This window comes from Nannospalax galili, unplaced genomic scaffold (genome assembly GCF_000622305.1).
Source record: "Nannospalax galili isolate Female #2095 unplaced genomic scaffold, S.galili_v1.0 scaffold1925, whole genome shotgun sequence".
NCBI lineage: Eukaryota > Metazoa > Chordata > Mammalia > Rodentia > Spalacidae > Nannospalax > Nannospalax galili.
Window position 1 is genome coordinate 31,528 of NW_008352321.1, and position 13,491 is coordinate 45,018.

At 39.4% G+C, this 13,491-nt stretch overlaps 1 protein-coding gene across 4 annotated transcripts in view; it reads right to left on the bottom strand.

Moving 5' to 3' along the window:
• Window positions 1–4,854: 4,854 nt before the first annotated feature.
• Window positions 4,855–13,491, bottom strand: part of Rnf170 (ring finger protein 170) — a 36,649-nt gene continuing 28,012 nt past the window's right edge. For all 4 annotated transcript variants that reach the window (XM_029554164.1, XM_029554163.1, XM_017802261.2 and 1 more), the window contains 3 exons: window positions 12,795–12,868; window positions 9,804–9,914; window positions 4,855–8,139 (listed from right to left, as the gene is read on the bottom strand). In XM_029554164.1, coding sequence (XP_029410024.1) covers window positions 7,870–8,139; window positions 9,804–9,914; window positions 12,795–12,868 — 455 coding nt within the window. In that variant the 3' untranslated portion in view covers window positions 4,855–7,869. The remainder of the gene's footprint in view (window positions 8,140–9,803; window positions 9,915–12,794; window positions 12,869–13,491) is intronic.

A 13,491-nucleotide genomic window follows, 5' to 3' on the forward strand; every position in this document is an offset into this window, starting at 1 on the left:
GTTAGCTGCCATGTACGTGCTGGGAATCAAACCTGGGTCCTCTGTAAGAGCAACCAGTGCTCTTAACTGCTGAGCCATCTTTCCAGCCTCCCAATCTGCTATCTTTTTGATACAGCATTCAAACTTTCTAGACTTTTTTTTTCTTGCTAATTAATTCTTGCTAATACTAAATAATTCTTAATGTGGGATTCACACATAAGTTTTTGAATCCCCTGAAAATTAGTGAACTTTACACAGACATACACACACATTAGTTATACTTTGTAAGGATCCTGCATGACATTACAATAGCCCTTTTGGCCATAACTGCTGTTTTGCCTGTCGGAAGACGTTGGTGTGCATTCCAAACCATACAGAGTAAATAGAGTTGTTAAGATATGTCAGCCTAGGCTGTAGGTGTAGCAGCATGACCGAGTACATGCTTTACATGCTTAGCACGCACAAGGCCCTGGCTTTGATCTCTAGCACTGAACCACTGAAAATGATTTTTTTTAAAAGGTCAGCCTACTGGCCACTGATAGTCGGACTAATTGACAATTTGTGTTAGTTTACAAGAAGACTCAAATTTGTTCCCTTTGCTAGAGATAAACCATATAGCGTGGCATAACCCGCCCCTCCTCCTTCAGTACAAGGATCCGCTCCCTACCCGTCAAAGGTTTTTTTCTAAGACGTATTAGAAATGTTACTGATTTTATGCATATTGGCTATTTTTTCCCTTTAAATTGTATTTTTAAACAAACTGGGTTGGGGATGTAGCCCAGTGCTTACTAGTGTAGACAGAGCCCTGGGTTTGATCTCAGCACAATAAATAATGAATAAGCTAATTAAAGTATAAATTACTAGAGGTCAGTTTATCTTTGTTGGGATTAGCAAGGTGGTTCAGCAGGTAAAACGTGCTTGCTGCCTACCTGATGACCTGAGTTCGCTCCCCAGAGCCTACATGGTGGAAGGAGAAAACTGATTGCTAAGTTGTCCTGTGACATGTGCACAGTGGCACACATGCAAAAGCAAACACTTTTTTTTAAAAAAAATCTTTGTCCTTTAATCCTTTACTACATCATGTAGTACAGCCCCCTAAAAGCCTAGTCTAAAAGTTGGATGTGTACATACCTGTAATCTCAGCTCTCAGGAGGCAGAGGCAAAAGGATTAGAAGTAAAAGCCACTTTCCTCTACATGGTGAGTCTGAGGCCAGCCAAGACTATGTGAAATTCTGTCTCATAAAGTAAGTAAGAGACTACAGTCTCAAAGAATAAAGCCATCACTATGAGGACTTTGACCTAACAACTAGGTTTGCATTTTGAGACAAGGAAAGTCTTATTTTACCCCACATTGGCCTAGAACTTGCAATGCTCCTCCTGCCTCTACCTCCAGGGTGAGATTATAGGCATATGCCACCAAACCTGGACTGCATGGCATGTTTTCTAAGGGTGTGTTTACTTTCTCATTTTGGGACATGGGACATACCTGAAGATGCTGGTAAGACTCAAGTTGGCTTATGATCAAGGATTGAATGCTTAAAGCCAATATTGATACCATGAAATGGTCTGGGCCCTGCTAGCAGCCCTCAAAGCCTATCTGCCTGACTCTAGTGTCGAAAAGCCTTAGGACCTCTTGTTTTTCCAGCCGAGTCTCCAGGTTTATGGGTTATAGATTAGCAAAATGGAGGGACCTACAGTACATTCAGTGTGTTTAACACTGGGGTGAGGCAGGGGATGCTACTGAAGACATGGGAGTAAGTCAGGAAGTTTGTTATCAAATACACAATTTAAATTTGAAAGAAACGGGGCCAGCAATAAGTATATAGAGAATTGTTTAAATCTGATCTCTTTGTTCTTTATATATTTGTTTACAGTAACTTTATTCATAATTTAAAATAACATAACCAAACAATCCAGAATATTTTAGTAAGCTGATGTTTAAACAGCCCGCAGCCTAGCTATTCCATAGAACACTCATCAGTAATAAAAATAATGGAATTACTGGTACATACAACAACCTGGATGGTTTCCCCAAAGAATCATGCAAGTAAGAAAAATAAAAGGTTGCAAATTAAATATTATAACATTTTTGAAATGACAAAATTATAGAAAGGCAAACAGGTTAGTGGTTTCCTGCAGTTGTTAAGGGGGAGGGAGGGAGTGTGATACAGGGTAACGTGAATAGGGTAACGTGAGGGATCTCCAGTGATGAAGGTCTTATGTAAAAGTCTTGACTGTACTAATATTGGTATCTTGGTTCTGACTGCATCACTATTATACTAATTTCTATGTTGTAGTCTACTATAGGTTTGTAAGACAATATCACTGGATGAAACAGTATACACGAAATCTGTTTCTGATGACCATATGCACCTACAATTACCCTAAAAGACTTAATGGTAAAGATTAAAGTGTTCTGAAGGTTGAGTTAGCAAGGAGAGAGGAGAGAAAGGAATTCTGCATGGATAGAAAAGTGCAACTAGGTCAGTAAAGCCTGAATGCAAGATGTGTGTTAGCCTGGGGAATGAGTGGTCAGGCAAGGCCAAATTCTAAAAGATACTGTTTAAGAACCAGGTGTAGTGGCTCACCCCTGTAATCCTAGAACTAGGGAGACAAAGGCTGGAGGGTCACCACAAGTTTGAGACCAGCCTGATCTACTTATTAAGTTTCATGGTGAGACCCTATCAAAAAAGAAGAGAAGCACTGAGGAAAATTCTTTTATGTCCAGAATTAACAGATTGTGACAATTACATGCTATTTATAAATTTAAAGATATCTAAACAGGGCTGGCAAGATAGCTCAGCACATTAAGAGTACTTTCTGCCAAACCTGATAACGTGAGTTCAATCTCTAAAACTCACAAGTGAAAGGAGAGAACCAACTCCTGAAAGTGTCCTCTGACCTTCACAGAAATACTCTGGTGCTTGTGCACACACACACAATAAGCTAAAAAAGTGTATCTAAACAAGGTCTGGGGGTGTAGCTTGGTTGTTAGTGTGCTTGCCTAATATGCAGGAAGCTCTGGGTTTGATCCCTAGCATCCCCTAAACTGGACAGTTGGTGAAGGCAGGAAGATCAGAAGTTCAAGGTCACCTTGTCTACATAGGGAGTTCAAAGTAAGCATGTGGTACAAGAGAACTCTGTCTCAAAGACAATCAGAACCAACCCAGACGACCTGAGTTCGATCCCTGGGACCCACATGGTGGAAGGAGAGAACCAACTCCTCCAGGTTGTTCTGTGACCTCCACACATATGCCCACATACACACGAAATAAATGTTTGAAGAAACCAGACCAAAAACAAAATATCCAAACAAAATTATTTGAAATGTGATTAGATGATCACTACTAATAAAACCATTGTAAAGTGGTTACTAGATATTGGGGGCTCGAGGTAAACAAGAAAGATCATTCACTCTATTACACAGAATGATGATTATAGTTAACATTTTATCAAACAGAAGAGGATTTCCAGTGTTCTCATCAAAGAGATGCTTCAGGGGCTGGAGAGATGGCTCAGCAGTTAAAAGCACTGGCTGCTCTTAAAACACAGGTTTGAACCCTAACCCTACATAGTGGCTAACAACCACCTGTTCCAGGGGATCTGACACCCTCTTCTGGCTTCTGTGGTGTGGCACTACAAGTACACTTAGACAAATTTAAGTATAATACTCATAAAATAAAAATAAATTTAAAAATTTCTTAAAGAGATGCTTCAAGCCAGGCTTGGTAGCATATGCCTTTAATCCCAGTACTCGGGAGCACAGGCAGACAAATCTCTGAGGTTGAGGCCAGCCTGCTCTACAAAGACAGTTCTAGGCCAGCTGGGACTACAGGGAGACCCTATCTAAAAAGGAGAAAAAAGAGAGTATTCAGATTTTTTTTTTCTTATTCAAGAAAAACTGATCTGATGCTTATAGAGTAGCCATACTTTGGAAGGAAACTAGACATAGGTACTACTATTATCCAGCGGGGACTAAGCTTATTTACCTTAGACACACCCCTTTCTAAGGCCTTCCCTTCTGTGCTTCCACTGGACCTAGACTCTGGATTCAGTTGATGGATATGTTCACATGCTGAGTTGATCAATGCACAATGAACATTCTGCCCTATAAACATAAGAAAGGGAGCCAGGCATGGTAGCACATGCCTTTAATGCCAGCACTGGGAAGGCAGAGGCAGGCAGATCCCTGAGTTCCAGGCCAGCTCAGGCTAAGAAAAAAGATCCAAAAGGGAGAGACTGGAGAGTTGGTTTAATGGTCAGTTACGAGCACTGGCTGCTCTTACAGAGGACCTGGGTTCAATTTCCAGCACCCACATGGTGGCTAACAGCTGTCCTAACTCCAGTTCCAGGGGATCCAATGCCCTCTTCTGACCTCCATGGGCACTGCGCAATACAGGTGCACTTACATACATGCAGGCAATACACTCATACACATAAAATAAATTTTTAAAAAGAAGAGAAAGGGAAAACTCCCTTTCTGTAGTTCATTATAGTGAGTTAAGCTGAAGCTTAAAAAACTATATAGCCAAACTATTACGATACAAAAGATTACATACAGTTTTGGACATAGCTTTATAAAGGAATGCATATGTACAAAAGTAAGATGTGTGCAATGTATGGGCTTTAATGAAAAGTCAAATAGTACGTAAAAGCCACTGTGTGACCACTGTATTAATGGTCTTTCAAGAGTTCTAAATGTTTGTTTGAGATAGGGTCTCCCTGTAGCCCCAGTTCACCTGGAACTTGCTATGTCAACCAGGCTGGCTTTGATCTGAGATCTGCCTGCCTCTGAAGTGGGGGGATTAAAGGCACCAACATGCCTAGCCCCCCCCCCAAATTTTAAAATAAACAAAGAAACAGAAAAATAACACCTTTACAATTTTTTACATATGCTGCTTTTATTCCAGAGAATAAAATACTGAACAAACTCTAAATCACAAAAGTTGAAACAAGCATCTGAGCCTCTGCACTGACTTTGAGGTAGGTACCTGCACGGCCACAGGTTCAGGAAGAGTCCTTCCTCCGGAGACTGAGAAGTGCAAGAGCCGAAGCTCCTGTCCTAGTCAGCACGAGGGGCATGTGGAACTGCTTCCTGTTTCATTCCCCACAAAGCTACTTAATGTCTGCTCCTGGGGCTGGATCACATTTTGTGACAGTTACAGTATGTTGTTAAAAAAAAATATCAAACTTGCTTTGATTTAAATGATATCTAAGCACAGAAGTATTACTATGATATTTAAAACACTATCTGCTTTAAATACTCTCAAATTCCTTTTGTATTTATCATCAGTGATCAGTAAAGATGATGTAAGTAGGTGTACAATTCTGAGATGTCAGTATGCCCTTTTCAGTTTAGTGAAACTTCACATTATACAGTGTTTCTGAATGATACAAACTTTGGTACAGAATATCTCTACCAAGAAAGCATTAGTAGTATTTTCAAATATCATAATGAAATTATTATAGCTAGAAATGTGTCAACAAGTGGAGAAGACATGCATAGAAAATAAAACCCTTTCAGAGAAAAAGACATTGCCTGTAGCCCACACAGAATGTTTTTCTTTTTTGAGACAGGGTTTCTCCCTTGTAGCTCCAGCTGGCCTGGAACTCCACATTGGCCTTGATCTCAGAGAGATTCACCTGCCTCTGCTCCCAAGTGCTGGGATTAAAGCACACACCACAACACCCGGCTCCACATTGAGTTTTTTTTCAGTCTTTTAGTAAGGAGAAAATGCATTTCCAGTCTGGTATAACAAGCACCTCAACAGTTTTTTCTGTTAATGACAAGCTGAAATGTCTTTTCATGGTATATGCCACTCTTAGTTGATTTGCAAGTGTACACTTAGGATTCAAGAAGCATTTGATGAATCATCTTTCTAGGGCTTTCCACTTCGAAGCACTCAAGCTCTTCCCAGTGAAGAAAAAATATATTATGAAAGACTTCGAAAGGATTCCAGTTTCTCTCCTGCTTCTCCTCAGATTAGCTTTCATGTCTACCCAAACATCACTAATTCAATTGTTAGGAAATAAAAATTTAAATTTAAAAAAAGGCTTTTGTCCATAGGATGGACACTGCATCTATGAAAAGGAAGGGGATGATATGCTACCTTTCTAATAAAATTTTCCTAAGGACAAAAGGAAAAATTAATCGAGAAATAGCATTAACCATGTTATTACCTAAATTGTTTCTATGATAAGCAACAGCTTTGTCATATGTCCACATTAGGAAACAAAAATTGGCGTTTCATTCAGAATCCCATTACTTAGGGGCTAATGTGAGTAACCTGGAATTTTCCCTACACACAGGAAGACTGACTGGCAGTGCCAATTACCAGATGACAAAGGGTCTTCTGGGCATCACCTCACACTCTTCTATGCAGCTAGTCACCAGTAAGAAATGCCAGAGTGAAGATCTCATAATGTTTGTGGTACTCATTCTTCTCAAACAGAAAACTACACGTTACATGCTTCTGTCATACCATCAGAAAACAACAGATTAGAGAACCTCCCTCTCCAGTCACCTCAGACAAGTGAAGTCATCTGAGCCATACATTGCCACCTACAAGACAGTATTTTAAATTTTCTGACAACAGACAAGTAATCAAATGTTTCCATGTTGTTGCTAGAGCTAACCCATAATTTGTCAAATCTAAATAGTGTTCTTAGTGCCTTCCTAGAGACCCTGATGTTAATAACATGAAGATGCTGTTTCCTCAGAAGTGCATCAGACTGCTGTATTACTCAAGTTCCTAAAACAAAACAATTTCAATTAACAAGCCACTTCTTTTGTTTTGTTTTGAATTTCATTTATCTAGAGAGAGAGAGCGAGAAATGTGTATGTGTGTGTGTGTGTTTGTGCGTGTGATGTGTACATGCCACAGTGTACATGTGGAAAGCATGACAATTTGCAATTTGCAGGAAGTTTGTTCTCTCTTCCACCATGTGGGGATGCAGGGGGATCAAGCTGAGATTGTCAGGCTTGGCAGCAAGGGTCTCTACCCATTGGGACATCTCACTGGCTCTGTTTTGGTTTGTTATTGTTTTTGAGACAGGGTCTCATTCTAGCTTAAGCTGACCTAGAACTCATTATGTACCCCACGCTGACCTTGAACTTGGGGCAATCCTCCTACCTCAGCTCCTTGAGTGCTGAGGATTATAGGTATAAAGCTACCACAATTGGCTACAAGTTAAATTTATATCTGCTTCTATAAAAAGGCAAAACTCTTGGTTAAATGTCATAACTGAACATATCAAAAGTGCTTCCTAGAGATAAGTGTTTTTCATTTTGTTAATTCTCTTATTGATCAAAGTGCTCCTCCATAACCTGAAAATGTAGTCAAATTATAAAATTCAAGTTTCTTTCATTTTTAGCTGATCACAATTATACCCAAATGAAAATGCAGAGCTTTTCCAAATTCACAAAACTTAGCTAGCACTAAAGAGACACTGACTTTTCCTCAGTATCACAGACTATTTTACTGTAACAAAAATATCCAGATGTTTCAGTTCTGCATTATAGAGTAGGTACCCACTGAGGATGATGAACGGAATCAACTGTCCATTTAACACTGTACTATGTATCTAATTAAGCTAAGTAACTTGGGGGACAGACAATGACAAAAGTTCCCTTTTCAATTGATTTCTTATTTTTCCAGATACTTTACAGACAACACAGAATTGAGATAAAACTGAAGGATCACTGTAAATTTGATCTTAACATTAGAACCTGAAGATTCCAAAGATTAAAAATTCCAGTTCTATACTGTTAGGCATTTGTCAAATGATAACCAAATGTTTTAAGCTTGTAATATTTGCATGATTTACACTGCCATTGGTTTTTTTGTTTGATTTTATACATTAATCAGATATTCTAGTAAACACATCTTTTCATCTGGTTAGCCTCTGTGTTATCACCTCTCGATACATAATGGAGATGTAGATAAGCAACAAAAAGATAACAAAGAAGTCGTCTAGAAAGCCTAGAATTCCAAACAAGGCTTCAGGTAAAAAATCTAGCGGTGATATTAAATAGAAAAAAGCTCCCATTAAACAAAGTATTATCCTAATTCGGAACATCCAGAAAAGACCCCCGACTGAAAACACTTCCCTGAATGCATGTCTCAGTAAAGTGGGCAGATCCATGATTCTTTCTATAATCTGGAGGAAGAAAAACAAATACAATGGTTTAGCATCTAATATGTCAGATAAAAAACTAATACAATTTTCTTACAATGTGAAAACTCAGCTAAGATGAATTAAGGAGTTTTACACATTGAACACCACATTTTAAAATTATGCATTTTATTTAAAAATAGTTTACTTACTAGGGTCTTACAAAGCAGATCTTACTATAGACAACTGAAAAGCAATTAAGTATCAACATGCTTAAAATGTGGGATATGAATTAAGGATAGCTTGTCTGAAAATCTGATACCCCAAATGCTACATAATTTGAAGTGTTGTGAAATATGAAATGCTTCAAAATCCAAAACTTTTAGAACACGTCAAATCTATCACATTTGGGAGGCTCTTTTTGTAAAATCTATACAAACATTACAAAATCTGGCAACTCTGAAGTTTGAAACTTCTGGTCCCAATCTTTGAGGTAAGTGATTCTAAACTTGCAATTATGCAAAATTCAAGTCATCACTAATCCAAATTAACAAAAGAAACCAAGTAACTTATAGACCAGGTATGGTGGTTCATACCTGTAATCCCAAAACTCAAGAGGCTGAAGCAGGAGGATCACCAATAGTTGAAGACCGGTCTTGCCTGATCCCTTACAGGTACACATTCAACCACACCCCCACAATTTTAAATAATCTTTTTTAAAAAGTAGGATGTTAAGTCAGACATAGTGGTGTACACCTATAATGCCAGTACTTATAAGGTGGAAGCTAGAGGATCTGAAGATTAAGCCCAAGACTTGGTTACCTGAGACCATGTCTCCATGAAACAAAAAATAATAAAATAAAACTAGGATATCTTAGCCAAACCTTGCACTGTAAGCACAGCTGCTTGAGAGGCTAAGGCAGTAGGACTGCAAGTCCGAGGCCAGCCCAGACCACAGAATGACTTCAAGATCAGCCTGGGCAACTGAGGGAGATCCTCAAAAAAGTTTTAAAAAAAGGATGGGGATGGGGCTGGAAAAATGGCTCGGTGGTTAAAACTGCCTCCTCCTCCTCCTCCTCCTCTTCTTCTTCTTCTTTTTTTTTTTTTTTTTTTTTTTTTTTTTTTTGGCTAGTTTCTCTTTTACAAGGCATTTATAATGTTTTGTTTGTTTTCTCTTTAAAACAAAAAACATTAGCCAGGCATGGCAGTACACACCTTTAAAGCCAACACTAAGAAGTCAGAGGCAGGCAGGTCTCTCTGAGTTTGAAGACAGACTGGTCTGCATAGGCAGTTCAAGGCCAGCCAAGGCTACAGAGACCCTGTTGAGAGGGAGGGGGGGAGAGGGAAGAGGGGGAGGGGGAGAGAAACACAAAAACAAACTACAGTCCTTGAGAAAGGTGTAACTCAGTAACTGGCACTCACACTTGACCCAGCACACATAAGTGCACCTGTGTGTGCAATGCCTGTGGAGGTCAGAAGAGGGAGTCAGGTCTCCTCCAGCTGGAGGTACAGATGGTTGCTAGTCATCATGTGACTGCTGGGAACTGAACCTGGTCCTCTGCAAGAGCAGCCAGTGCTATTAACTGCTGAGCCATCTCTCCAGCCTCCATAATGAGACTTTTTATAGTCAAAGAACACTGGCTGGAAAATCTCACTTTACAAAAAAGAAGTCCAAGGGCTCTCTCTGACTTTGCCTTGCTATTACTTACAGATCTAGGCTGTCCTGAGAATCTCCGGTTATAATCATTAACATCTTGACACAATCTTAGAGCATCCTGAGAGTGATCATCTTCACCGAACACTGTCAGGAGTAGAGTTACCTGTGTGTTACAGGAAAAAGCTGTTACACCTGTGCACCATCATTGCTTTCACTTTCTAGTGTTGAAGAGAATGAGAACACTGCTGAATAGACACTGTGTTCATCCCTCTGAGGCAGCTTGGGGGGACAAGCAATTACTGCCTTACACAAAACTCCATACAAAATGTAATTTGAATTCCTAATGCTTGTTCTGATATTCTCCTGTCTACACCAGGGATATCTGAATATATAAGGATGATGAGAAAGCATTCAGTAACAAAGTAACATCAAAAATATATACCTATCTATGCTGAGTGCGGTGGCACATGCGTTTAACCCCAGCATTTTCAGAAAGAAAAAAAAGGCATTTCTGCTTTGGTATTAAAATAATGATTCCTTGCCAGGCATGGTCATGCACGCCTTAATCCCAGCACCTGGGAGACAGAGGCAGGCAGATCTCTCTGACTTCAAGGCCAATTGGGGTTACAGGGAGACCCTGTCTCAAAAAGACCAAAAACATAAATAAAATAATGACTCCTTATTCTCATTCACTTTTGACATGCCTTTGAATGCTATCTTAATATAGAAATTGTGATATGGTAAGGCCCTACTCTGAAACACCAATGTCTATTGTAATAAGCAGGTATAATAAAGTTTAGCCTTGCTTCTTCTATGGCCATGGTAAAGAGGGTTAGTGTCAGACTGCCTCAGGACCACACAGGGATGATCTGAGGTGACAGGACTGTGAAAAATAAGTATGTCTGAAAATATAACAATCTTTAACAAATGATCATTAATGAATATTATGATGAGATAAAATGGGAAGGAATAGGAACAGGTTCAGTTTTAAATCATTCTAGATACTTTTTCCTTCCTCAGGCCAAGGAAACCAGGGCTTCCCATCAGTCAGATGTTTTCTAAACAGTTATATGAAGGAATGACTAAGCACAATATGTGGTATAAACAGTAGATACGGTCCTCTATTCCTTCACAGATCTGTTAATAAAAATGTAGACTTTGAAATAAAGTCATAATTCTAAGTCTTCAGCAGTGCTAGCCCTGTATGTCAAGGAGAGATAAATTGAATCTTTAAGAAACTTATTCTTCATGGCATTTTTCTTCGTGTAGTTGTTCTTTTTCATAAGCTAATACAAAACTTCTGGAGCTTGAATTGTTAAAAAAAAAAACCTCAGTCTTTCAGTAAATACCAGTTGAACATGTACTGTAAGGTGGGTAGTGTTAGTGCCATGATGCATGGAAAAAAAAAAAAACACAACCCTGCTCCTGAATGACCTCAATATCTACCAGAGAAGGATGGCGAGGCAGAGCTGTTCCACAGATGCTATATGGCACTGAAGGTGGTGGTATAACCATGTATGAGAATAAAATTGTCTGGGATGTCCAGAAAGCTTGACATACAAGGCAAAGTACTGAAATGTGGGCAGGAGTGTTTGGTATGCTAATAAAGACAGAAAAGTGGTGAGTCTGCTCCAGTCAGAGACAGCAGCTTGTACATTGCTGTTTCCATGACCATTTGCTAAAGGAGCCAATGAAATAAGAGGTACAGCAGTACTTCCTGCCTGACTTGCCTCCAGGATGAATGACTGTAATTGTGGAACCAATCGCTGCCATATAAAGACAGCTTCATCACCTCACTAGTCTCTACTTAGGTTTCAGGTCCTACAATACAAACTTGCCTATGGAAAGCAATAGGCAGAGTCAAGAAGAGGAGATGGATGGTGGGGCCAATTCTTCAGTTTGATATACTGTTTGTTCTCCATGTATCCAGCCAATGGCAAAACATAGGAAGCACTACTGGCACATCAGCTAAGGCAGACTGAATGCCTGTGACACCAAATTAGCCACAGAAGTAACGAGAAAAAAATCAGTTTTCCTTCTGACCATGAGAGAAAAAGAAAAAAAGAGAATGAGACAGGGTTTGGGACTATAAAAACAAGAAGAAAGGAACCAGGTGTGGCGGCGAACGCCTTTAATGCCAGCACTTGGGAGGCAGAGGCAGGCGGATCTCTGTGAGTTCAAGGCCAGCCTGGTCTACATAGGAGTTCCTGGCCACCTGGGGCTACAGGGAGACACTGTCTCTTGTCTCAAAAACAAAACAAAAGAAAGGAAAAGCATTCCCAAGAGTGGAAATGAGCTAGTAATCTGAGGAAAGAGCCCAAAGAGCAGAAAAAGAAGAGGGCAGGAAAGTGGGGAAAGACAGCTAAAACAAAGACTGAAAGGCATAAGCATGCTCTAAGAGTGCTTACTCTGTGGGTCACTGACGAAGTTCAAACAGAACAGGGCAAATTAAATGTCATTTAAAAAGGTAAAACAGTTTTTTCTAAAAGAGAACTGTATATAAGAGAGAACTTGCTACCATGTGATTATCTAGTTCATTTATTCCTTTGCTTGTCGTACAACAAAGACTTATGAATTAGGAAGAAGTCCTTTATTACTTGTTTTTCACTAGAACTGTAGGATTTCAAATAGAATTCCCTTTGCTGTGGTGCCTTAGTGATTTTCTAAAAATATTTTAAGGGCTGGAGAAATGGCTCAGTGGTTAAGAGTACTGACTACTCTTGCAAAACACCCAGGTTTGAATCCAAGCACCTATGTGGCAGCTGTCTATAACTCCAATTCCAAGGGATCTAACACCCTCTTCTTGGCCTCCAAGGGCAATACGTGACATGACATGGGTGCACTTACATACATGTAGGCATAACACTCATACACATAATTAAAAAAAAATTTAATATATATTTTTAAATAATTTAGTGAAGTCACAGACACACTAGATAAATGGAGTTTGGATAAAAAATATTTCACAACTTAAATACAAAAGCTGCTAATATTTACAAAACTTATTACTGTAAATGATGTTTTTTTGGATATAAAACAGTACCGTTTGTCTACAGATTGGACAACTGATTGCACCAAGCCATGACCCATATCGCCAGTATGCAATAATGCAGGCACCTAGTGGAAAAAAAGAGAACATCAACACTCAAGTTTTAAAGTCTTCATATCCTGACAAAGTTTCAACTATTTAATAACATTACTTTTTTTTTTTTTTTTGGTTTTTTTGAGACACGGTCTCCCTGTAGCCCCAGCTGTCCTGGAACTCACTAGTTGTCTACAGATTGGACAACTGATTGCACCAAGCCATGACCCATATCGCCAGTATGCAATAATGCAGGCACCTAGTGGAAAAAAAGAGAACATCAACACTCAAGTTTTAAAGTCTTCATATCCTGACAAAGTTTCAACTATTTAATAACATTACTTTTTTTTTTTTTTTTGGTCTTTTTGAGACACGGTCTCCCTGTAGCCCCAGCAGTCCTGGAACTCACTATGTAGACCAGGTTGGCATCAAACTCACAGAGATCTGCCTGCCTCTGCCTCCTGAGTGCTGGGATTAAAGACATGTGCTACCACACCCAGCTAAAAAAATATTTTTACTTATTTTTTTGTGTATGAGTATATTGCCTCCATGTATGTAAGTGTACGTGTGTCATGCAGTGCCCATGGAGGTCAGAAGAGGGTGTCAGATTCCCCTGGAACTGGAATTATAGACAGTTGTTAGTCACCATGTGGGGCCT